General features: G+C 43.0%; 1 protein-coding gene across 4 annotated transcripts in view; it reads right to left on the bottom strand.

Moving 5' to 3' along the window:
• The window catches only part of FMNL2 (formin like 2), a 300,782-nt gene that overhangs the window by 12,423 nt on the left and 262,687 nt on the right, over positions 1–25,672 (bottom strand). For all 4 annotated transcript variants that reach the window (XM_028113079.2, XM_028113081.2, XM_028113080.2 and 1 more), the window contains exons 10-21: positions 24,417–24,491; positions 20,134–20,244; positions 17,533–17,682; positions 15,467–15,568; positions 13,289–13,601; positions 12,734–12,946; positions 7,826–7,950; positions 6,793–6,995; positions 5,019–5,253; positions 3,890–3,958; positions 3,679–3,759; positions 2,088–2,217 (exon numbers count right to left, since the gene is read on the bottom strand). In XM_028113079.2, the coding sequence (XP_027968880.1) occupies positions 2,088–2,217; positions 3,679–3,759; positions 3,890–3,958; positions 5,019–5,253; positions 6,793–6,995; positions 7,826–7,950; positions 12,734–12,946; positions 13,289–13,601; positions 15,467–15,568; positions 17,533–17,682; positions 20,134–20,244; positions 24,417–24,491 (1,807 nt within the window). The remainder of the gene's footprint in view (positions 1–2,087; positions 2,218–3,678; positions 3,760–3,889; positions 3,959–5,018; positions 5,254–6,792; positions 6,996–7,825; positions 7,951–12,733; positions 12,947–13,288; positions 13,602–15,466; positions 15,569–17,532; positions 17,683–20,133; positions 20,245–24,416; positions 24,492–25,672) is intronic.

Raw genomic sequence — 25,672 nt, forward strand, 5'->3', positions numbered from 1 at the left:
CCTGCCCTATGTTGCACAGGTAGGAAGTGGCCAAAATGGAGTTCAGAGAACAACCATGGACTCCACATTCTGGGATTATACCAAACTATTCCATCTGCCTTACAGGAGGATAACCTATCCGTGGGTCTGTAGGCTCAGAGACTCCTTAACTGTGCAGGGCCCAGGATCTGATCCTCTAACACTCTGACCTCATTTACATTTCTGTGGCTCTCCAGCAGGGGGTAGCACTGAGATGTCGAACTTTAGTACCACTGACCACTAGAAACCAAGCAAGCTTGGACAGCTTCTTGTCAAAGAAGCCTTCCCTGCTTCAGAAGGACTTCTCAGCACGAACCTTTCCATCTGCAGTGTGGCCACCCTCCCAGAGCAGTCTTCCTGGTACCTTCCACACCCACCTTCCCCTCTGGCTCCCTGCTGCCCGACTCAGCTCTGCACGTGGATGAATTACACAAGGCAGTTAGGTTTTTCCCTTGCTAGACTCACACGGTCTTACTCAACTCTGACTCCTCAATGCCTAGGACAGTGCCCAGTACACCACAGGGACTCAGAAAGGCTCACTGGATCAGCAAAGGGAGTGACTGAATAAAGGAGTGAAGGTATAAAGAATACATGTCAGCTCACCTGGACACCAGGGAGAGAACACAGAGAACAATGCAGCCAGAGAACCTCCATCTCTCCACCTGCCCTGACTGATTTTTTTCAACGCTTCTGGGGAATCTCAGTTGGGCCAAACAAAATGGTCAAAACAAAAATTTTTGTTAAACTTTTTTTTTTTTTTTTAATTAGAATTGTGATGCTAAAGAATCCCTAAATTTAGGCAAAGAGAAACCTGGAAGGAGGAAAATCACTGCCTGCGGAGCCCTGAGCCCTCAGTGGATCTGTCACAGCCTGCTCTGCACAGCTCTCCACAGTCAAAATATCAGTCTCCCCTGCTTCTCAGCCTCCACTAGGGCTCCCTCAGTACCCGTCCCCAGTTAGCACTGCATCACCTCATTCATTCATTCACTCATCTACCTATGCGCCCAGCAATTTACTAGGGGCTACAGGAATTATAAATAAAACTTGGTTATACTCATAAATCCACAGATTGGAATGGACATGCAAACCGTTATAATAAAATTTGAGAAATCTTGTATGAAAGAGTAGTGCGGAGTGCTCTGCAGTAAGAACACAAAAGGAGCGGCCATTTACTTTGAGGAAGTCAGAGAAAGCCTTGCCCAAAAAGATTTAATTCACTAAGTCTGAAGTAGGCCCCGGGAATATGAATTTATAATAAACACCTTGGCTGCTCGGGGCTCAAGATCCTAATGTGAGAATCACAGTATGTAATCAACTCTGGGGTCAATGTGCTTCTGGTTCCTTTTTCTAGCTGAAAAAGTCTTTGGATCGCTTCTCGGCCTTCTGGCTGAGATCAAGTGAACAATCTTTGGAGAGGACGTGGTACATTAGACAATAAAGTATATGAGAAGACGTGGGTTCTAGTCCTGTTTCTATCACGTTCTACACATGTGACCTTGGGCAAGCTACGTAACCTCTAAAAGTGTCAGTTTTCTCATCGGTAACATGGGGATACCATTACGTACCTACTATAGCCCAGCCATCTCAGAACCACTTGATGATTTAAATGAGAAAATGGGTAACTGCTATGGCAAAATAACAGCCAAAAGTACTGATAATTTAGCTTGTGCTCAGGCTAAGGCACAATCCTTGGAACTACCAAACCTGAGCAAGTGGGATGGCACAAAATCAAACTGAAGTATTTCTTGGGGGGTGATTTTCAGATTTTCTCTCTCGTGTTTCAACAACAGCAATAGACTAAGAAGGACATCGAATGGAAGAGGGAAGCTGCCCAAGGTCCAGAGCCCCGACTCTGTGCAGAGGACACAGAGAGGTCTCCCTTGTGTCCCTAGTTGCTATGGCTCCCAGGCGTGGGCAACACCATGGCCTACACACTCCAGCCGAGAGCATCCGACTTTTCACCTTGCCTTTCCAAAGGGGTTCCAAAGAAGCAGGGGATGGCTCCCCCAGGACCCATGATTAAAGGCACTTGATACCCAAGAGTAACAGGAAGAGCAGAAGTCAAGTACCTGCAGCAGCTTTCTCCACATAGTGAAGCTCATTATAAAACAGGGACACTTGGTGATATTTCTCTTTTACCACATTTGAAATGTAGTGCAACAGTGTTTGCTTTCGGTCTGTTGACTTTGTATCTAAGAGCTGAAAACAAAAGGAATATGGGTTAGAGTGAAAGAAGATGGGAAGCTTGCCCCCGACATGATGTCCTCCCACTCAGAGTATCTGAGTACAGCACCCCAAAGTGGACAAAAAATACCCCCATGGGAGGATCAAGTCTGGACATGTTCTTCACTAAACCGGCCCACTAACTTGTAAAAGAGACCACAGGACCTCTCCAACCGGGGGTACGTTCAGTGTTGGGGACGATTCCAACACACATCTCTACCCACACAAAACCTCCCCACCGCACATCTGCCACACCACCTCCGCTGGCTAAGAAGTAGGAAGCCCCCAGTTTGAGTGCTTTCCAAAGCGAAGGAGCAGAAGAGTGAGCGTGGAACCGGCAGGCGTGCAGGTACTGCCCACAAGATAGGACTCCCACCCTGCAGTCTACACGTTTCTAGTCCAGCGCTCGCTCATTCCCCAGCCTCCATGACACAAAGCAGCTGGGCTTACCACACATGACCCTCCTGGGCCAGAACTGGGACTCACTGGACACTCCCTACCAAACAGCCATGTCTCCCCAGGGCCCGGGACTCAACCCACTGCCCAACCTTCTCACGTGGAAGCCACGTTAGCCCCACACAGCCTTGGGGGAAGAGGATTTCACGGAGGATTGTCTCTAGTCCTGCCCATCTAAGTCAGATGACTCCGAAAAGCAGCACACACTTTTCCATCCAGGGAAGGGGGGGGAGTGGGATAGATATATAGATAAAATACATACATATGTATATTTAGAAAATACAGAAAAGTAAAAAGAAGCACTTTGGAAAAAAAATCCCTCATTCTGTCCAATCTCTCCGTTAGTATCTTAACCCACTTCCGTTCAGGTTTTTCCTGCGTATTTTACTTGAGTGAAATCAATTAGTCCATGCAATTTATACTCTTTCCTAAACACAAGATTATCTATTTCTTTGAAAATTCTTCACACTCTAAGAGTTGAAGAATAGTTCACCATATTAACTATTGTTATAGTTAATAATTTTCCAAAATGTTGGATCTTTACATTGTTTCTAATTATTTGCAATTCTAAAATAAAGCATCCATAATTCAGATTCCTGAGGAAAGAGTCCCAGATATGGAAACACTGGGTCAAAAGGCATGAGGATTTTTAAGGTTCTAAGTGCTCGTTGCCAAATGATGTTCCAAAAAATTATACCAGTCGGTTCTCCAACTAGCAGACAATACTTGGTTGATTTCGGTTTCACATTCACTGAATTCACTAAAATTATTCCTCTAATTTTAGAATATCATTGTTTGAAAAACATACATTATCTAATGTTTTTGATATTTGAAAATTAAAAAAAAAAACCTTTGTTTATTTCTGGAAAAAAAAAATCCCACTCCCATTTCCAAGAGCTGACTCTCCTCCACTCTGGGACTTAAATCTCTGCCAGCTCTTTTGTCCCTTGAAGAGCCTTGCATTTCTTTTAGTTCACTCACCAGATCTAAACTCTGAAGTTTAAATCCATAAACTGCTCCTCGTTTACTGCTATTCATATAGTTTCCAAGGGCCAAGATGATCTGCAAAATGAGAGAGAGGAGAGAGAGAGAAAGAAGCCCATTAGTAGAGCATCCCAGGCATTCCCAGGCCCAGGAATTCAGCTGACAAGTCAATTCTTCCCTGTATGTATATGAGGAAAACTTTACTTGCCTCCAGAATTTTCTTGAGTTTTTGGGATGACTTTATAGAGACAGATGCTGCTATAATTGAGTGCAGTTGCTAGATTCCATTCAAAGGAAGGAAGGGGAGGGGAGAGAGAAAGAGACATGTTAAAAATAAACTCTAATTAGAAACTAAAATTTAACACAAAAGAAAATAGACCTGCATTTAGACCTTAAAGCCTTAATGCTGAGGTTCCATTTTTCCTCAACATAACAAATTTAAGTTGTCCTGCTAGGGTCTTAGGCAATCATATCCTTACATGCAAGCTCTTCTCTCAAAGTATTTGAAATGAGAAGAAATGTCAGAACTTGCTTATCACAAAATCTGTAACCAATGGGACTCAGAGCTTAGAGTCAACAGCATCTTCTAGTAGAACTCAATTCCCTGCCCACCACCTGGAACCATGTTTTTAAATCATTGGAGTTGTCCAGGAATGAAAACAAAACAGCAAAGAAATACAAACCCTCCAGAAGTCCTCAGAACATATTGTGAACAGACATGCTACTGTAATCAGTAATTAACAAAAGTGTATTTAGAAACAGAACTGGGAAAGAACTATTTATGATATTTATGTTTACAATATTCAAAAGTCTCTACCAGATTAACACAAAGAAACAAGAGATGGTTGGCTACTATTTCTCCATCACCATGGTGTACTATAGCAGATTTCCAAGGAAAAAGACTCCTGTGGTAAATTTATAATGCTTCCAATGAAAGCCAATAAGCCTGTTCATTAAAGATACAGGATCATTTTTAGAAATGAAAGCAACATTTTTAGTCTTGCCAACCCAGTCAGTCGGACGACTGGTATCTTCAGGAGGGGAACAAGTTTGAGAAAATGATCTTCCTGGTCCTATGTATTGAAGGGGAAACCTGGAGGACATCTGTAGACACAGAAAATGGCATTCTATGGAGGAGAATAGCAGTATGGAAAATGGAAATTCACCATTTTCACATTTAGTTGGCATACACAATGTGAAAAGGAATGGACAAAATAAAAATGCAATCTAGAAAGTTCTGGGAAGGAGTCTTTAGAGCCCATGATGTTAAATACAATTTTGGAAGAGACTTAAAAGAAAAAATGATACTGTATCCCTGCCAGAGCTGGTCCACTTACAGGAGTCAGCATCTGAATGCTTTCCGCAAAGTTCCCAATGAAGGCCATGATGGTCATCTTCTGCATGAGTCTCTCAATTTTACTGAACTGCATCATGAACCGGTCTTCATCTGACAAGTTCTCCAGGGGCTTCCTTTCCCGCTCATAGAGCCGAAACATTTTCACCTCGTTCTCAGTTGGCAAGAACCTCATCAAACATTCTACAAAGTCTACAGGCAATGTCTTCAAGTCAAATCTGAAGACAGATGTGGACACGTCAGTGTTAGAGAGAAAACCTCCTACCTTTACAACCGCACCCCCATTTGGTCCTGCTCTTCAACCACCATTGCAACGAACTGATGATGTCTACAGCCAAACGGTGGAGATGCCACTTGGTGCTGGCTCATGACTGCCCAACAAGTAGCTCCAATGGTCCTTTCTGAGAACCTAGACCTCATCACAACATCCATACTCAGTTTTTAGCCCATTTCTAAGTCTCCAGAAAGCAACACTTAAATGACAGGAAGAGCAAGAAGGAAGGCTGAAGCATCTGATGTTTAAGTGGTTCAAGGACACAGTTTTTAAGGCATATTAAGTACTGCTAATTAAGGAGACTGATATTATACACACAATTACAGAATATCTGGTAAACTCTAATATTTTTCAATTAAACCAACAGTCTGGACTATTTTTTCTACGTTAGGAAAAAAAAGGTATCCAAATGCCTGTACTAAACGGATGTTTTGGTTTAAATGCGTACATCCCTTGAAGGTATATCAGGTCTCTTTGGATATATGCTCAATTTGAACAAATAGAATATTTGCTACAATCTCTATTTTCTTCCCTGGACAATCTTTGTTCAGCAAAGTGATAGAATTATATCTAATCATCATGATACATATGGCATCTATAGATTAAAAACCAGAATGCCTATCATGTTTCAACATCAGAAATCAGAACAGAATACAGGATACACCAGACTATTGGATTTTCATCCTGAGGACATGAAATTGGAACAAATGATTTCTGAGGGTCACATACTCCCCTAAAGATCTCTTACCGAAATTTACGAAATACCAATTTACACTGAATTCATTCCTAACACATCTAAAACATTTGTTCCTAATCATATTTGAAATCCATCATGACCACAAGAAGGGCAGAAAGATTCCTCTCATAGAAAAGTAAATAAAACCAATGCCTTCTCTGCAATCCAGGGATAAGAAAAGAACTGAACTTTAAAATTTCCTGAAAGCTGCTAAGAGAAACAGGAATCACATTCCTATTGTTATGAACTAAAATATGCATCTGTATCACATTTGCATCTGGCACTGAATTGTATCATTCCACAAATGCCATCAAATTTGTATTCAACAAATCCAGAGAAAATTCAGATACTCCAGAGCAAATGAACAGTCTCCCCCTTTTTTTAGCATCTGTAATTCTCCACTCCTTGTAGGTATGCATTGCTATAGACATACAGGAAAGCAGACCAAGTTAATAAATGATGTCCTGATCCAGTTGTTACTCTTCTAAAATGATTTTCGCTGGAATACAGCGCTCACAAGGGTAATTTCTGGCCTGCCTCTTTAGTGCTAGCATTCCATTCAACTCTGAAGTCACACATACTTAACAAAGGGAAGCTTTGGTATGTGGATATCAAGGACTGCTCCATCTTTTATCTTCCATCTTGCCCTATTGAAATATTTATGTTATCTACCAATCATAACTTTCTTATTTTTGTTTTTATCCTAAATTCACTGGAATAGAATTTTCCAGAATGCCCTGAACTTACACATGTATAGCTTTACATATCTCATCAGCAGTCTTTCCAGCTTTCCTTAAAGTTATGGCAAGATTTTTGGCCCTATTTGCTTCTAGTAATGTCACTTTGTTGGATCCCTTCTGTGTTATCTTCTGTTTGCTTGAAGAAAGATCAATGGCAGGACCTTGGGCTTTTGTCTTAAATATTTCCTCAAATTCATCCACATTTAAATCCTGGAGTAGAGAGGGATGAAATAGGCAAATTGGATTACACCTAAAAATTAAGTCGGAAACCATTCTGCCAGTTTCTTAAGCATCAAAGAACTTCCTTTTTCTACTCAGTACTTGCCTTTGACCATGGCTTACTCTATTTTCCTGTTCGTGCTATGGCATGACTCAGGCCACACATACAGCTATGAACGTCTGAACTAGAGAACTGATTCCATCTGGCCAACTCAACAGCTCTTCCCGAATTACCTTGCAGGGCCAGCCACCACAGGCTAAAACTATCAAACCAGATAGTGAGTGTGATTATTGAGTTCTTTTTCACTTAGAGTTCAATAAAGGGTTTTTTTATGCCCTTTTATAGATGAAGGGCAGGGCTTATGTCAGATACATATTTTGTGGCATCCACTGAGGATAATTACAACCAATCCATAGTAACATAACTTTTTTTTAAAGATTTTATTTATTTATTTGATAGAGAACACAGTAGGCAGAGTGGCAGGCAGAGGGAGAGGGAGAAGCAGGCTCCCAGCTGAGCAGGGAGCCCTATGCAGGGCTCGATCCCAGGACCCTGGGATCATGACCTGAGCTGAAGGCAGACACTTAACAGACTGAGCCACCCAGGTGCCCCGTAACATAACTTTTTAAACACAGTTTTGAAACCACCTTACAAAATAGTGTCCAATTTTACTCTCTAATATTAAAAATCCTTTTCTTCTTTACATCAAGGCATTTAAAACACTGGCATTGTGTCACTGAACCTTCCAGGTTAGCAGAGCACCCATTTTAGCTTTGCTGCCCAGAGAGCCCTCCCTGTTTCTAACCAATGAGAAAGATACCTCCAGAATTCGCTCATCATCAATTTCGTTGAAGACCGTGCCATTGATCTGATTTGGTTTCAGGGCAACCCAGTTAAAAACTGGCATTCTGAATTTCGTCTTGATTGGCTTCTTAATTTTCACAGCTACAGAAGTCAGAGAGGATGAAATTAAGACTCCACCAAAACCCCACGATCCTCAAGAATAATCAGAGAACAGTCCTTGCAGATGACACTTTAACACTGGGGGAACACAGGCAAGAGGCGCCCAAGTGTTTTTAAACACACAAAACATCACACATGGCTTTGGCTAGGGCAATCTGAGGTCATTTGGTTGAATGATACAACATTATGGTAAAGTTGGCTAAGAGCCAGGTGTTGTTTTGTTGTTGTTGTTTTTTAATGCAGGCAAATGGATTGCTCTGTTACACTCACAATGTTAGGACAATGCTTAAGACAAACTATTGGGGAGCAAAAATTATTAATAATGTTAGACAGCAGAGAGGACAAATGCTCTATGACACTGGTGAGTGTGAGTCAGATTGTGAAATCTTAAATTCTTGGTTCTAGAACACATATTTCCAAACCAATCTTAAAAGACAATCAGAGACTGCAGGTAAGTGGCTGACTACAGCACCAGGATTGTGATGTCAGGAAGGCTGGCTTTCTGCTGGAGCAACACATTCTTGTGGGCCATTTTGACAATGGGGATTATACTGATGCTGAGTTATCCCAACCAGACCAAAGGCCACGAACAGCTCAAAATAGAAAATATTTAAGACGACAGAAGGGGTACTCAGAAATCAGGATTAGTACTGCTTTTCGAGAATGGCCACGGTCCTGTCCCCCCCACCACTTTAAAGAGCAAGTTCTCCCCAGGAGTCAGCTACATGTGACTAGAGGGCATCCATGAACCCATGAAAAACACAGAAAACCTCTTAATAGAGAGGAAGGGATATCTGTCTTTGAGGGTCAGGTGAGGAATTGTCAACTCCTCTTAGTGGGGAGATGCACTAAAAAAGGAAATTCATCAAAAATTCCACGAATTAATTACACATCATAAAGAAGTCTTCCCAAACCATCTACATATGTAGATATATATATATATATATATATGTATGTATGTATGTGTATGTATATACACACACACATACCTTCTTAAGTCTGTCCCGGGCTGCCCAGCACACTATTTGGGAGCTCCGCTATTTGCCATCATTAGTAAGGGAGGGAGAAGGGCAGGACAGAACAAAATAAACCCAATGCACACTGGGCTTTCCCCTGGCTGCCTGCCATTCCTCCAGAGTTACGAAGGCCACATACACAGCAGGAATGTCATCTGATAAATCCACACAAAAGCATGCAGGAACACAGAAACACAGCTTTTGCCAAACCAGGTCATTCTACCACCATGACACCATAAGCCCCACCACCCGACAGTGTTGGACAGCTCACCGCACTTCATTTTGGACTACAATGCCCAGGAAAACCCGTGTCCTCTGTGGGACAAAGGAACAGACCTTCCTCTAGCCTGGCATGTGAGCGATATGGAGGGAGAAGGGGGAGCAGGGGAGAAGCTGTGCAGGGATCTTTCCACAGTCTGAGCCAGCGGGTCCATGCCATTTGGTTCCACCATCCATCCATGGACACCGCAGGCCCCAGGACATGCACTGAAAGTCATCCCATCTGCAGCTACCCTACTTTTAATTTGTCAGCAAAATTAGGAATGAGCCTGAGATCAGAACACAGGCAAAAAAAAAAAAAAAAGTTTTCAGAAAGCTGTCCTAACTCCATCTGGGGAATGAGGGGTGGGTTACAGGAGAGGGGGCCTACAGGTGACCATGACAGACACTGTGCTCGCAGCATTCAGGCTAAAGGAGTGGCTCTGTGTGGGTGGGCGTGTGTTCCATGGACAGAGCTGGAGACCAGCAGGAAGGGCCTGGAAAAGCAGCACCTAGCAGTTTGTCCTTGTTCTGTGGAGCAACTACCCTTTTTCCCCAGAATAAATTGAAAATCCTCCTAGAGCGGAGGCCTTAGATTCAGCTATGACCATTAAACTAAGAGAAAAAAACACTCCTTTTCTTTCAGGGTGGAAGGAATATGGCCTATGAAATCCAGGCTGCCTGCTTACAGAGCCATAATCTCTTTTACAAAAAGTGTGTGGGCAAACCTAGACCAACTGTCAACCAATAGCGAGACTTCCCGCACACACAGGGTCAAAATGCAATGGTTCAGTGTAAGATGGAATGAAAAGATGTGAAAGCACAGTGTGATCAACAGAAACACATGGTAAATACCACACTCAGTGAAGAGCAACCTACAGAAAAGCTTGATTGGCCCATCTTTTGTGGAAGCAGAAAGAACAAAGAAAATATAAAAAAAATAAAATTAGATATGGTTAGAGTCAAGCCACTCAGCAGTTCACGCACTCTTAGCATTCTTGGACACATTTCACAAGGCAGCACAGAACCATAAATGCATTTCCATTCGGGCCTGCCTTGAAGACTCATTATTTTGTTTTAAAAAGTAATCCTTCTTAGAAGAGGGGAAAAAATGATCTCATCATCATGGTCCCAAACAGCCATATTGAACTGTGCTAGGTATTCCATAAGATATGAGCAATGTTTTAAGAAAACCATCAGCCAAGTACAAATTCTCACTGTGAACTCACAAAGCACCTTCTCCCAGAGAGACAGCAAAGGTTACAGACTGCCCAGGCATCTGTCACAGATGACTGACACGGAAAATGGAAACCAGACTGCTCTAGCACAGATGTAAGGAGGTAAGCCTAACGTTTCAAATATACATTCCACACTGTGCATTTTCTCTTTAAAATGCAAAGACAACTTCACTAGATAAAATTAGAGGACTGCATTCAGGTCCCGTCTTGGCCACCACGCACACACCTGGGTCATTGCCTACCGAAGAGATAGGCCATCCTGTTGCCCATGGATCCAAGGGCCTAGCAATGTCACAGGTTTCTGGATTCCAGGAGCCCGGGGCATATCATCTCAGCTCTGTCCCTTGCCTCTACTGGGACATCCTGATTCTGTCTGGCTTCTTCATTCCAGGGAGAAAGTTACCCCACACACTGGCAACCCATCTCACAAAATGTGCTACATAACGGTCTTAAAATCCTTAGATCTTGTAAAACAGAACATCTTGTCATTGTTTAATGGACACTTAGGGCACCGAAGAGGAGATTCTTAAGTCCCACCCACAGCCCTCTAAAAATGGTATAAGACACAAAGGGGACAGCCTCCAGCTGCAGCAACCCTGAAGGCAGCGGTGGGTCATCAGCTGAACAGAGTTCCACGCCGTACAGTTGAGGCAATCCAGAGACCCTGCAAGTGTTCAAGATTAAGTCACGGGAAGAGTCCAGAGGGGACCAGACTCCGAAGGGAGCCCTGGACCTGCACATCTCAGCCTCACGCCAAGGCAGTTCTGAGTTCTAGGTGAGAGCTCGGTGGATGGAAGTAGAGGCTCTATTGTGTTAGGTTGTGCCAAAGAGAAAGGAGGTGGTACCCAACGAGAGCCACCACAGCAACCACGAGCCACGGTGAATGCTCTCAGGGTGCTACGAGGGAAGCCTCATCTGTGAGCCAGGCGTACATGGCAACTACAGGTTTTCACACTCAGTGCCTAAGAGCAGCCTGTCGATAGAAGGAATTCCTGGGGCTTGCTAAGAGGTTTTTGGTTCACATTCTAAAATCCAATAGTTCCACAATGACACACCTTCAACTTTTGTCCTTAGGAAGCAATAAAAGTTCTAGAAGAAAGGAGGAGATGGGGGTGACCTTGAACGGTAGAACTGAATCACTGGATTCCTGTGAACATTACTTTCAACAGGCCCCTTGTTTGTTTCTTGGACTTTACAGAAGTTGGGGTGGAAGGAAACACCACAGACTCGGTGTGGAATAAGGTTGCTCTTGGGTGGCTTTCTGGTGCCTGAAAGGGCTTCGGTCACTAGGATGAATGGGACGGCGGTCAAGGGACTCTCCCACAGCTAAGATGGTCATTAGACATTGGACAGAAGGCTGAGAACTACCGCACCTAACAGAGTGGAAATAAGAGACCGAAGTGGAGGAGAAAGCAGAATTTTCTGACGTCACAGAGACAGCACGGCAAAGCTCAGAGCTCACGGCAATTTCAAAATGCCAGGGAAATGCTCCATGACAGGGAAAATGGCTTGTGGTATTTTAGAAAAGAGTAAAAAGTCACTTCCATGAGTCAAAAAATCCGAACTCCTATTTCAAGGCATTAGAACCACTCTCTTCGTCTCGCCCCCCATACACCCTGTTTTATTTCTGGTGAGGTGGGGATGCCGCATTCTCTCCTGTTAGCAGGGGGGCAGTGTGCACGATTCAGAAGCGTTTCAAGGCACAGAGATACCGCTGTTGGCAACGCGTCCCTTGAAGCTTCAGTTGCACTATAGTGAATTCTGAGGTCTTCAAATGCACAGAAGAGATGCCTGGAAGCCTACATCGGGCAATTACACAGAGAGCCATTTTCCCCTTTTGTAAATGACACTGTGAATACCTTCCAAAAACAGAGCCGAGAGCACCAGAAGCAACGTGTGTCAGAGCTCCGACTAGTACAGATGCCCACAAGTGTTCCATGAATCCATGAAAATGCACTGACCCCTAAGAAGGTAACTTGTCTTCCTTCCTCTTTCTAGGTGGGGAGAGTGGAAGGTGGGAAGTCTGCAAAATCAGAACTCCCTGCTGGAGAGAAACAACAGCTACGCAGAGAAAAATGCCCCTGTGCATGGCTTCCCCTTTCCTGGCTACATTAGCGGCACTGCTCTTAGATTAAGAGGAGGTACATGGGCTTGCAAGAGACCTGGACTTTCAAAGAGGCTTTAAAGCCTCTGGAGGTAACACAAATGAGTATTTCGTACACGGGTACCTGGGTCTGAATTCTGTGCTCTTACCTGCTAATCCTGAGTTGAAAACCACTGTGGGTGAGGCCGTCCCGGGCAGCGGGGGTGCAGAGGGAGGAGGAGGAGGTGGTAAAGGAGGAGCCAGCACAGTTTCAGCTGCAGGGCCTGGGAGAGGGGGGGGAGGGGGTGGCGGGGGAGGAGGCGGGGGAGGGGGTGGGGGCGGGGGCGGTGGTGGCATGGGTGGCGTTACTGGACCATTTTGCACTAGCAAAAAAAAGCAGAAACAAATTGCCTTTGAAAACAGGGGAATGGTTTCACCTGCAGGATGTCATGTGCACATAAAGTATCCAAAAAACAAAACACTTAAAAGGACATGGGAATTTTTTTCAAACACTATAAAATGTCCTCACTGGCAAATAAAGAATACACTGCAACATACGTAAAAGCTTCAGCTTTAGAACCTTAATCTCAAAATGTAAAAAGTTTTTAAAATCAAAAAAAAGAACCGGCCAACAAAAGCAAACAAAGGACATAAACGGACAGTGGATAAAAGAAGAAATACAAATATCCCGATACCCTTTCAGTTCTCCCGCTGAGGCTTCTTACCTGCTTCAGGCATGTCTGCCGATGGAGGTAGTGGGGGGGGAGGAGGGGGCAAGGGTCCCGAGGAGACGACCCCCGTTACTGGTCCCACAAAGTTACCCACTGCCACTTCTGACCCCATGGACAATGTGCCAGAAGCCACGACTGGCAGTATGGCGATGTCCCCATCCCCTTTCTTCTGAATTTTAATGGTCCCTTGTTTCTCCAGTTCATGAATCTTTTTTTCCAGAGTTGACTGTCTTTGAATGGCTTCTTCTTTTTCTTTGACCATTTTCCTTAATGTGTGAACCTGGGTATTTGCATCTTTGTAGATTTCCTGCAAAAAGAGTCCACAATCAAGAGTTTAACTTCACATGACATTCATACCTATTACCATCAGATTGGCAAATTGCGGATCAAGAAAATAACAAAAAAAAAAAAAAGGAAAAGGGAAAGAGAAAAAGGGAAGGGAAAGGGAAAGAGGGAAAGGGAAGGGAAAGGGAAGGGAATGGGAAGGGAAAGGAAAGGGAAAGGAAAGGGAAAGGAAAGGGAAAGGAAAGGGAAAGGAAAGGGAAAGGAAGGGAAAGGAAAGGAAAGGAAAAGGAAAAGGGAAAGGGAAAGGGAAAGGGAAAGGAAAGGAGAAAAAAAAAGGACACTCATAAATACATAGGAATCCTAGGGAACTGAGCCAGATCCTATGAAGTCCCATTCATTATCAATTGTTCATTGGTAATGCCTGTAATATATTCTAGCCACTGTTACTGTTAATACAGTTCTTTCTATTAAGAAGTGCAGCTAACTCAATTTTCCCTGCAGGTAGAGAGGAACAAGGCAGAGATGATCCAAAGATAACTTTATAGCTGACTCTGGAATACCCTGAGGGTATTTCGGTGGGGCAGCATATTTTCCTTTTATTTTAAAATTTATTTGTAACTCTGAGACACATATCAGCTAACAGTAGACAAAAGACCCTAAGTCAGATTTGGATGGAAGTCAGACTGGGATTAAAAATCTGCAAAGCACGGAACGATCTCCTCATGAATAACCAGGAGCTGACTGTTCTTCAATGGGTTTCTCTGGCCTTCACAATGCCCCCTTGACCAAGCTCAGGGCAGCAGTCCTTGTAACATTTTCCCTTTGGTATGCAGTTAACAGAACAGGCCAGTATGTCCCTCGACTGATTACTTAGCTCTGTCTAGGTTTTTAGCAGAAAACAAAAAAGTTACAATTTTCAATTTAAAGGCCGTCCCCGTTCCTTTTATTAGGGGCCCACCGAGGTTCCAGTGTAAGGATTTTATGGAACTTACTTGCTAGGTCTTGTACATGTGATCTCTCACCACAAACCTCCAGCAGGCAGGGAAACATTCTTCACACCCTGTCTATTATTAATAATCTGAGAGTCTGACTTGAATTGAGTCCATATGCTACAACTTTGTCTCGATGGCGTGCCAAAAAATAAATTTCCTAGAGTTAACTGTAGGACATGTCAGAATATCAAGCAACACACACAGACATGATAACCATCGCATAAAATGTGCCGTTTCATCAACGATGGTGTAAAGGCAAGCCATGTGCCTGAAAGCCCTCCAGGCGTTTTGGTGATTTTATGTTCTGGACAGTTCTAAGCACACGGATAGCACTCCATAAATACCTGACATAAGGTAAAACAATGCTAAGGCCAAATAAAATAGCTGGGATTATCTGATAACAAAATGAATTGGTTTTGCTTTGCCCTTTTTTTTTTAATTTTTTGGTGAATGCCATTAGGTCTCGCCTATGTTGATTTCACCATTTCCATGGCAACCACCAAATCTGGTTTCAAGTAGAAGCAAAGCAAAAAAATACAAAGAAGTCCAAGTCCTAATAAAAATAAATAAGGGGCATGAATTAAATCCATGCCGTGTTTTTATTTCCAAGCAAATGGGTGATCCACTGAATCAACTAGGACTCGTCCATATGGGAAAACATTGTTGCTCTCAAAATCTGTGATAAGGACTGAACTCCCAACATTTGATTGCACACACATGTATATACATACCCTATGTGTATTTTCATCTGAGTATCACCTCTGAAATGGTTCCAATAAATATGCTGCATCAATGCATTCCCCTGACATGAAAGTATTCCACGTTCTATTAGGACTAAAACTGGTGCACATTCCCTGCAATGCCCGTCTGGGCCAGCTGTCATCAGCACACTTACTCGAACAACATCCAGCTCCTTGTTCCTCTGCATGAGCTGCTTTTCCAGTTCCACAATCTTGGACATGGCTTCATTCTCCGTGTCTTGCAGTTTTTCAGACAACTGTAAAGTTTTAAAAGGGAACCTGTGGTCACAACCTGACCATTCTGCTCAGGTCCTCGGTTCTCAGAAAGTAGAGCTCAAAAACCATTCGGGGCCCATCAGAGTCCTGCCTGTGTTCCCCAAGCAGTTTTCTGGAAATGTTTATATTTATAATAGGATTCTGAATACATACTTGCTTCTAATAGGAATTTATAATCTACACATGATCTTTAATAAAACCCATACATCAGCTCCTTAGTGTTGGGACCTAGACGGTGCCTCTCCCTCTGTTTCTGCAGGAGCTGACGAGGGTGGGAGACAGTGGGTAAGGCAAGAAGGGAGGTTCACCTTTCCTGCCCGAAGAAAAGGCCATTAGGCCAAAGCTTTTGAAAATCATTGGTCCACAAAACTTGGTTATTATTGAAAACCAGCTGAGAAAACAGTCCTGCTGGTTTTGACCCAAACTACCCAAATACTAAGTCATTTGGAGGGTCAGTTTGAACAAACGGGTGGCCTGCTACAAAAGTGGGTTATGTGAATATGGTCATGCAATGCTGGCTGAGGCTTCCAGAGGAAGATTAGCTGAACCGTGTGTGAAACAGTTACTTTTCCCACAAGGCTCTGAAAGTGAGCAACTTCGTATTTCACTGAGAATGATCACAAGTAAAGAAAACCAGGGAGGCAAGGTGAGGAGGAAGGGTGGAGCTAAAAACCCTGGTGAGGTTCAGAATATGAGTCAAATCTTTTAGGGTAAGAAACACTGGGCCGGTAAGTGCCCTTCCTAAGCGGGTGCCAACCACATCACTGCAGCACTTACAAGGTGGGGGGAAGGGTTGGCTCACCAACTTGGCTTAACCACAGCCAAGAAGATGCCCATTTCAGAGTGATGGACAAAGGTGAAGGACATCAAGCACGTCCGATACTCTCAACTAAGAAAACGTGGAGGAAAATAAATAGGCCGCTCAAATGGGGGAAAATAATATTGCTCCAAAAAGAGACCACTGATTTATAACCAAGGACACTGCCAAGCAGAATTCAGCATAAGAATTTGGTCCTCACAATGCTTGGGTCTTTAAGAAGCACCATTTTTCTGTTCATTCCTGCAATATTCAAATATCTGCTTAATGGATAAACACATGAACAGCCTCTGAAAGCCTTTAGACTCATAGTCACCTTAGTGTGTGACAAGAAAAATCCCTCAAATGAGCTCCTGCCAAGAGGACACTCCTCAAAGAAGAGGAGATAAGGGAACACTCACTAATTTCCTTGAAAATGCCTACTGTTGAAGAGACTCATTTTAGAACTTGAGTAATCATAAGGTAAGACTGTGCAGATATGCATCACAAAGACACAAGATCACCCCGTCCATGGGCCTGTGTGGACACACGGAGTAGAGCATGACTTATATTCACAAGACTCTGAGTGAAATATAACTTATTGACACATCAAACCAAACTCCCACAGAGGCTGAAGTGGGCGGTATCTTGCCTGCGTAGCCATGGTAGTTGCACTGAGGGAGAGGGTTAGGTGTGAGGCAGGAAAGACACAAGTAACAGTCCAATTAGCCCTGGGGCTTATTTTAGTTGCTAGAACCCATCTTTCATAGGCCTATGTGAGCACATGTGACAGAAAATGACTTCTATTCAGAAGAACAAGAGTAGAAGAGGACTTCTTCACCTCAGCCCAAATTCACATATTCGAGCGACATTTCCCCCCTACGTGGCGCCAACCATCTCACTCTGGGGGCCTGTCTGTAACTAAGATGCCCAGGAAATCTGGGTTCAGCAGAAACCAAGCAGGTGAGCTAAGGCAAGGCAACGGATTCCCCTTGGTTTTAAGTAACAAACATGCTTTCTTTGAAAGAACCCCGAGTGGCTTTTGACAGCTATCTCTGGCTGCAGCTCATCCCTACACTCCAAATACTCTCAGTGACCGCCCTAACAGCTAAGTGTGCGTGTGTGTCTCCTTTTCTGAGACGTAGTTACATGAGAAATGTTTTCTTCCAGCTCTTCGACCCTCTCCAAGGCCGCATTCTTGGTCTCAGCATCTTCCAGCAGAGCTCCCACATCGAACACGTTGTCCAGGTAAGCTTGAATCTGCACCTGGAGCTTGTCGCTCTCCGTGTGCTTCAGTTTCTAAGAACCAAAACGCAAGAGAAGGCGGCCTTAGCACAGCTGTGGAGAGAGAACATAATGGTACGACAGCCTACATGTTTTTGTTACTTCCAAATACTCCAGTCTTTTCCAGTCTTTTCCAAGAGAGGGTTTGATGCCTCAGCCTCCTTAAGAGGACCACAGAGTGTTCGACTGTTCATCTAAGAAGCTACCATCAGATTACTTTCTGGTGAATACCCTCTCCCAAATATATACTTATTTCCTTCCTAATTCTTCCTATAAATTTATCCCCCATATCGACATATTCCAAACCAAAACATTTTGATACAGGTGAAATCAGGCAACAGAAAAATTAAAAAGCAGCTTCGGAAGAAAGCTACAGTCGCAGGTTTGAGACACATCTGTGTGCAGAGGCGGTTAGAGTAAGTATAATTTGCCTGACTAAAGAAGGTGGTTCGACTGAGGAAGAGGGTTAGGTGGGAGGTAGGGAAGACACGGATAGAATATATCAGCCCTGGGTTTGATTAGTAAATTGCTAGTCTACCCCACTCCCATGGTAACTTCCCCAAGATACTGCCCCAGCATAAGGAGTGCAGGGCTCCTCAAAGCACAGATCAGGAAGCCTTCCCTCCACTCCCTGCCTTACAGGCCCAGGCATCCCAAAGGAAGTCAACCAGCTTTAAGGTGAAATTAGAGATCAAGAAAATCTGCGAGTCTTCCTTACAAGTAACCTAAGTCCTGACTTCCTCTGGGGGAACAGATGAGTAGCTAGAATAATCCTGGCATATGGAGGACACCAATAAACATGTATTGAACGAATCAATGGCTACTTACAAGGCTGGGCTTTTGTAAACCAATGAAGCATTTATATATTATATGCTTATAATATTAATCTTCTAACCACCTCTATCAGGGTCCAGAACCAACAGACCAGGAAGTTAGAGAAACACAGAGTTTTGGAAAATTTTTTTGAAATTTTTCAGAGGAATTATGTTCTCCATAAATTCTCAGGAAGATGGATTTACTCCTAGGTCTAAATCTGGAATTCCATAACTTAGCTTGTCCTAAAGACAGTATGTTCTGTCTTAGTTTAGGCATACAAGCTAAAAAAAGACACCTGAATAAGGGCAAAGCCTAGAAAGGAAAATAAAGCAGCAGCTAGGCAGGTTTTCTGACCAAGTACATGATGAGTAAGGGGCACTACCTGATGTGTTCCTCTTGCCATCGCTGCCTGGAGCCCAAAAGAGCTCTGCACAACCATCACAAAACTGAACCCACCACACCATGAGCAATCTACACACCCAATGTGCGCTCAAATCCTGCCACCCTCTGAGCAGGTAGGGAAAGAGCAGAGAGAAACCTTGATCTTAGAGCAGGAAAAACCTTTCAATACAATATTCTGTCAAAGATATTAGTGATTATTGAAGTCAGAACACAATTCCAATGACTCTTTAATGGAAATCCATCATGCCCCTCCCTGAGTACAGTCCTTAGACAACATTAGGCCAGTCTCTCCAAAGGCAGCCTCGCCGGTGTGATGAGCCAGGCCACGAGCTCAGAGAGTAACCAATGCTATGACTTGGCCTCGCGATAAACTGCAATTCCCTGGCTTTCCCCCTAACGAAGACGGGCAGCTGAACTCTGGAGAGGCCCAAGGGAAGCACTTCTATCTTCTTCGTGGCTAGAGACAAATTGGAAATTGAGGTTAACAATTCTTGCCCTCTCGTTAGTGGCCTTTCAAATTCAAGAGGACCACTGCTGCCCAGGAGGGAAAACAAAACCAATCGAGAATCAAAGGACATGGGGGCATCCTGTGCATACACAGCCACTCAAGTCCATTTACAATTTTCACACCAAGCTGCTATTTCCTAGGTGAAGAACTACAGGGAGCTGGCTGAGCACTTCTGCAGGGGAACCAGAGAAAGAGCAACTTTAGACCGCCTCTCCCAAGAACTTAAAAGTGGAACGACCAAAGCCACCAAAGCATTAAACAGAATGTAACCACTACACAAGGAAGTCTCTAGTGTCCATTTCCTCAGTATTTTTTTTTAATGCTCTAAGCATTTATTCGTCACTCTTTAGCAGTCTTGGTTTGATGGAGTCCCCAGAGTAACCAAGAACGTGGATTGTCCAAGAGCCCAGACGAAGGGTGCAAGGAAACTTGACCCAGACAAGAGCTCAGACATGGAGGAAAGCTGCAGCAAGGCCACAAGAGGGTGTCTGGCCCCAGTACTAAAGGGAAGTACTGGCTCCCCTGCAGGCAGAAGGCAGCCCGGGGTCCCAGGTCGTCGGCAAGAATCCAGTTTCTCTGGCCAACTGCATCACTCGGATAGGTTCCCTTTAACACCAGCACTACAGTACCCGGCCACATAGAGCCTCAAGCGTTCGTTAGTCACGGCGGAAGCGTATCTTTGAAGGCAGGCAAAATAAATCAAGTCTTACGCTGGAGCCAAAGGTCACAGCTCTACTTACATCCAAGTATTCATCCAGGCCTAACTTGGTAAATTCATACTGGAGGTGAACTCTGAAATTCATGTCTTCTACTGAATGGACTACGATATTAATAAACTGCATCGAGGCCACCTGCAATGAAATTGCCAATGGGTTACAGGGCTCCAAACCAGTTTTCTCAGTTTAATGGCAGGCAGATGCTTTCAATGTCACACATCTAAACACACTTACCTATCTCCTTTTCCTTCATTTCTCTGGGTCTTCAAAAATATTTTATCATTTTTTTAAATTCAAAAGTCATAGAGATACCACAGTAAGATGCCACTCATCATCCACTAGAATGACTATAATCAAAATGAAAGTGCGGCAAGGAGGTGGACGAAGTAGAACCTGCATCCACTTGGGATGTCCACCTGAGCAGCCACTTTGAAATGTCGGGCAGTTCCACAAAATGTTAAAAACGGAGTTACCATAGGACCCGGCAATCCGGCTCCTCGGTATGTGCCCACAGGAAATGAAAATGCATGCCCATATAGACACTCACATACAAGTGTTTACAAAAGCATTATTCACAACCAGAATACAGGGGGGAAATCAATGTCCATCAACCGATGGGTTAAAATAATACGCTATATCTGTACAATGGAATATTAAATGATGATAAAAAGGGATGAAGTACTGATGCATCTTACAGCGTGGGTGAACTTGAAAACATCATGCTACATAAAACAAGTCAGTTCTAAAAGACCACATAAATTATGATGCCATTCATATCAAATATCCAGAACAGGCACATCTGTGGAGATAGAAAGTAGATTAGAAGCTGCCTAGGACTGGGGATGGGAAAATGGGCAGCGACTACTAATGGGGATTCCTTCTGGGGTGACAAAGTGTTCTAAATTAGACCGCAGGGATGGCTGCACAACTCTGCAAATATGCAAACATTATGTTCAATTGTCCACTTTCAGTGGGTAAGTTAGATCACCTCTCAGTAAAACTTTTTAAGAAGTCTTATGGGTATACAAACTGCATAAGATATTACAGGTATATCACAGAAAATGGAACAATCTTAAAAAAAAAAAAACATTTAAAAAATCACTTATCACACCACAGGATAATCACTTCTAAAATTTCACAGTGGGCCCCACTATACCAACAAGATCGTAACAGGATCTCTGACCCAAGCTTCTATTTTCAACAATCAACTGGTTTCCATTCCACAAAAGCCTTGGATTTACTGCTTTCTCTCCACAACTGCATCAGTGGCCCTGAGACCTGCCACAGAGAAAATCCAGTCCCTGGTCTGGTAAGGAACAAAACAAAGTTCAATAGATCTGTTTTGCCTTTTTTTTTTTAACTTTATTTTTAAGTAATCTCTACCCGCAGCGTGGGGCCCAAATTCAAAACCCTGAGATCAAGAGTTGCATGCTCTACCAACTGAGCCAGCCAAGTGCCCCTATTTTGCTCTTAACAGTGACATTTATGGTGAAAATATCTTACTAATGTTTTCCCTCTATGCGCAAACACGGTCTCCGCAAGGAGGTAAAGTGAATGAGGGATCCAGATTCACATTTACCCTGAAAACTGTCTTCCTCCTTTCTCCTCCAAACCCAGTTTCTTTTATCTTTTTTTTTAATTGTTTCTGTTGAGTTAAAGTTTTTTTTGTTGTTGTTGTTGTTGCTTTTTAATGTGATAGAGAGAGACAGTGAGAGAGGGAACACAAGCAGGGGGAGTGGGAGAGGGAGAAGCAGGCTTCCCTGAGCAGAGAGCCTGATGCAGGGCTCGATACCGGGACCCTGGGATCATGACCCGAGCTGAAGGCAGACGCTTAACGACTGAGGCCCCTGTTTCTGAGTTAGATTCTCCTTTGAGTATAAGTCCTACATTGGAAGACAGGTCAACTCTCTAGGTTACAAGGAGACTCTTGCAATTTACTAAAAAATGACTTCAGGTGCTGTGGTTAAATGAGCTAAAGATTTTGTCAGGTTTTTTTGGTTGGTTGGTTGGTTGTTTTTTTGCTTTTTTCCACAAAAAAATACAGAAAAAGGTCCTATGTTGTGTTAGACAAATTTATGTTTTATGGGGAATAAGTGGTTCGGGAGGTTGTACAACTTAACTGCATTCCCAAGGACAGTTTAAAAAAAGCCTCATTTTCTGGAGGAAAATATGGTCCAATTCCGGCATCTTTCCATTTCTCCTCTGAATATCTGTTGAGTTTTAAGATATGTCTGAGAGGCAATTATGTGCTAGACGACAGAGGAATCAAGCAAAGTACTTGCATACTAGCAGCTCCTAAATAAGCTTCCTCACTGCATGTATATATAAATAAATGGCAAGAAATACATTGTCCCTTCTGAACAGTGCATTTTATTTTATTTTTATTTTTTAAAGGTTTTATTTATTTATTTGACAGAGACAGACACAGCGAGAGAGGGAACACAAGCGGGGGGAGTGGGAGAGGGAGAAGCAGGCTTCCCGCGGAGCAGGGAGCCTGATGCGGGGCTCGATCCCAGGACCCTGGGACCATGACCTGAGCCGAAGGCCGACACTTAATGACTGAGCCACCCAGGCGTCCACAGTGCAGGCATTTTAAAGGGCTTGGTTATATAAATTTTAATTTCAGCAGAAACTCAAGTGGCAGGGAGACCCCCCGAGGTCTGATAATGACTGAAGTGGGCCCCATGTAACACAGCAAGGAATAGTGTGGACCACCATTCCAGTGGCAAACTGGAAAGGGGATCTTCAGACTAAAAATAGGGGCAACTTGGCTCCAGACGCTGATACTCTGCAAGCCCAGGGGTCTTGTGTTAGCTGAAATGTTTAGTTTAAAAAAAAAAAAAAGGAGAAATCTGTACTTTATGCACCATTTCCAAATTTTTTATGAAGGGATATCACTGTCAGACTCAACTCACAAGGCTGTAGGTTGGCTTCAGCGTGGGAGCCTCCAGTTTGCAACCTCAGCTTTCAGGGACAAAGAAGTTGCCCCTCTGAAGGCAGAGGAAAGAAACCAGTAAAGTGAGCCACGCCACGCATGGCTTCTTCACGTACTTATCATTTGTGCCAACATGGGCCTTCAAACACTCCAAAAATTCCTAACGAGAAAATTAAAAAGCCAATGTGAAAGTACTCCTTGTTTCACATTATTTGTCTTAAAAAAAAAACAGCAAATAACAGGCTTTGATGGAACAGAAAAGCTTCTCTAGAAGGACTGCCTCATTCTCACGGAATTTGGAAGAGGTCGAGGGCTAGGATGTATATAAAATTTAAGGACCCAGAAAAATTTTTCACATGAAAGGGTTAGAAATCTGCAAAGCTGTGTTTCATGGTTTACAGCCACTGAAGCAGTTGAAATGAAAACTGTGCCTGGCACCCTACGTGCAGGTTTGAGCAGACTGGACAACGTAAGAACTGAGCTGGGCGCCTGCTCCAAGCTAGATGTGAGCTGAGAGATGAAGCCCCCGTGAGATCTCCTAGGCTCAGAAGTTGCCCAGGTCAACTGGATTGGGTCAGAGAAAGCCTGCAGATCTGGGTGCACTCATGGGTAGTCTGTCTCAGAAACGCTCTAGGGTAGATTTCCATCTTCAATCCAAGATTAACATTAAAGTTTATGAATTCAGCAGTGCTCAAACTCCTTTTGCTGTTTGTCCCGAGAGGACAGTGCTGCCACTGAACCACCCGTTCTTGCATGTGAACTACCGTGCTAAGGAGCTCTGCAGTATGATGATACACTCACAGTTACCAGAGCGGGAAGGAGATCATGAGTGGTGGGGCGGCGGGGGGCGTGGGTGGAAATCACTGTTGTATAGTAATTTGGGGGATGCATACAGTCAATTCTACAAACCAATGCACTTTAGTCTTTGAGAATCTAGTCTGGAGAAAGCCACTGGCTGGGGTGTGCAAAAGAAAATGGAAAAGATTCTTGGTTTCTACTTTCTTTACTGACAGCTAAAACTGGCAATTGCAGGAATTTGTACCACGAGTTAACATCCTTTCCCCAAATGCATGGCTTCACTCTTCATTTGCTATAAATAATTAGGACTTTGGGCCTTTACTATAAAAGCATGCACGTGAGGGATAAAACTGGAAATAAACACCAATTTCCCCTGTAAGGGAAAAATACAAAGTGTGAGGAACACTCTAGACCGAATCTATAGCATACTATACTCAATTTTCTGTCCTTTGTAACATTCATATGCACGTATGTACACATATATGTATAATATATAAATATAAATGGATTTAGGGAAAAAGTGCAGAAATGGAGTTTGCCTTATTGAATGTAATGTAGTAATGGAATAACTCACCATAAAATCTATGTTATTGTCTTCATTCCTGAAATGTTCCATCAACTTCTCAAAGCGCTGTTTTTCCCCACAAACCTGAAATACACATTTTCATCATGCATATGAAATTCCAAACATAGGCATTCTGAAATTAGATGCAGGAATTTTAGCAATAATAATTATTTCCAGAATATCTTTTTATTGCCTCTCTCACACACTATTTACTTCTAAGTTGGTTAACTCATAAATACCAACTTGAGCCAGACCCTTGGTTTCTTTTAAATGTTCCCTTAATATATTGAAATCTCTATCAAATGTGTTTTTCTTTTATTGGTTATCTTTGCAGTCCAACATTTTTTTTAACCTGGACTCAGAATCCCAGGATGTTATGGTTTAAAAAAAGAAAACAAAAACAACCCCTTCCCCCCACCCCCACCCCATTTTCCTTTTTACAAAAGCACTTTTAAAACAGGCATGCTAAAAGATTTGGACAATTTAGTATTTAAATTCCTTGAAAGCAGATTGAAAACGTTCCTATTATATCTAAATCAAATTATTTTAGTGCACAAACCACAACACAGAAGTAGACACCATAGCAGTAAAGTATCTACTACTATAGTAGACACTTGGGAAGCTAGCTATATTAACCCATTCAAGGCAAGTGATTTATGAAGTAGCACCCCTGAGGCCTGAAACATTCACCTCAAATGAATGCTTTCATTGGACAGGTGAAAGAGGCAGATAAATTACCGTGAACTCCAGGGCCCCCAAAGTATCTGGGTCTACACAGGAGTTAAAAACAGAGTCAAAGAAAGATTTGTAGCAAATTAACTCTCTGGAGACTTATTCCCGAAATCAAAGGATAAACTTTAATTCTGCCAGTGACCTTGGCTACCTTTTTTTGGAACCCACTGGATTATTCCTTTTGCCTTCAGAAAGTATGTACCCGAACACCCATGAGCTACATGTAATACAAGTAAGACACAGTCTCTGGTCTTATTTAACATTTTGAATTTAATCCAAGTTTCACATGCTTGACTCAATTTTCCAGTTCTTTTTGTCATCTTAGCAATATATAGGATGATCCTGAGAATTCCCCTAAAATGACATTTCATAATGCTATAATGCAGCCATTTAGTTCTGTCATGTTAAGTTATACACATATATAGATATATAATTTATATATCTATATATGAAGAGAAAGATTCAAGAAGACAGCAATTTTGTCTGTTTTGTTCGCCACTCTATCTTTAGAATCTAGAACAACGCTTAGCATG

The sequence above is a fragment of the Eumetopias jubatus genome, unplaced genomic scaffold (assembly GCF_037043125.1).
Source record: "Eumetopias jubatus isolate StellerSeaLion01/CBP00866 unplaced genomic scaffold, mEumJub1_p1.0 scaffold_3, whole genome shotgun sequence".
NCBI lineage: Eukaryota > Metazoa > Chordata > Mammalia > Carnivora > Otariidae > Eumetopias > Eumetopias jubatus.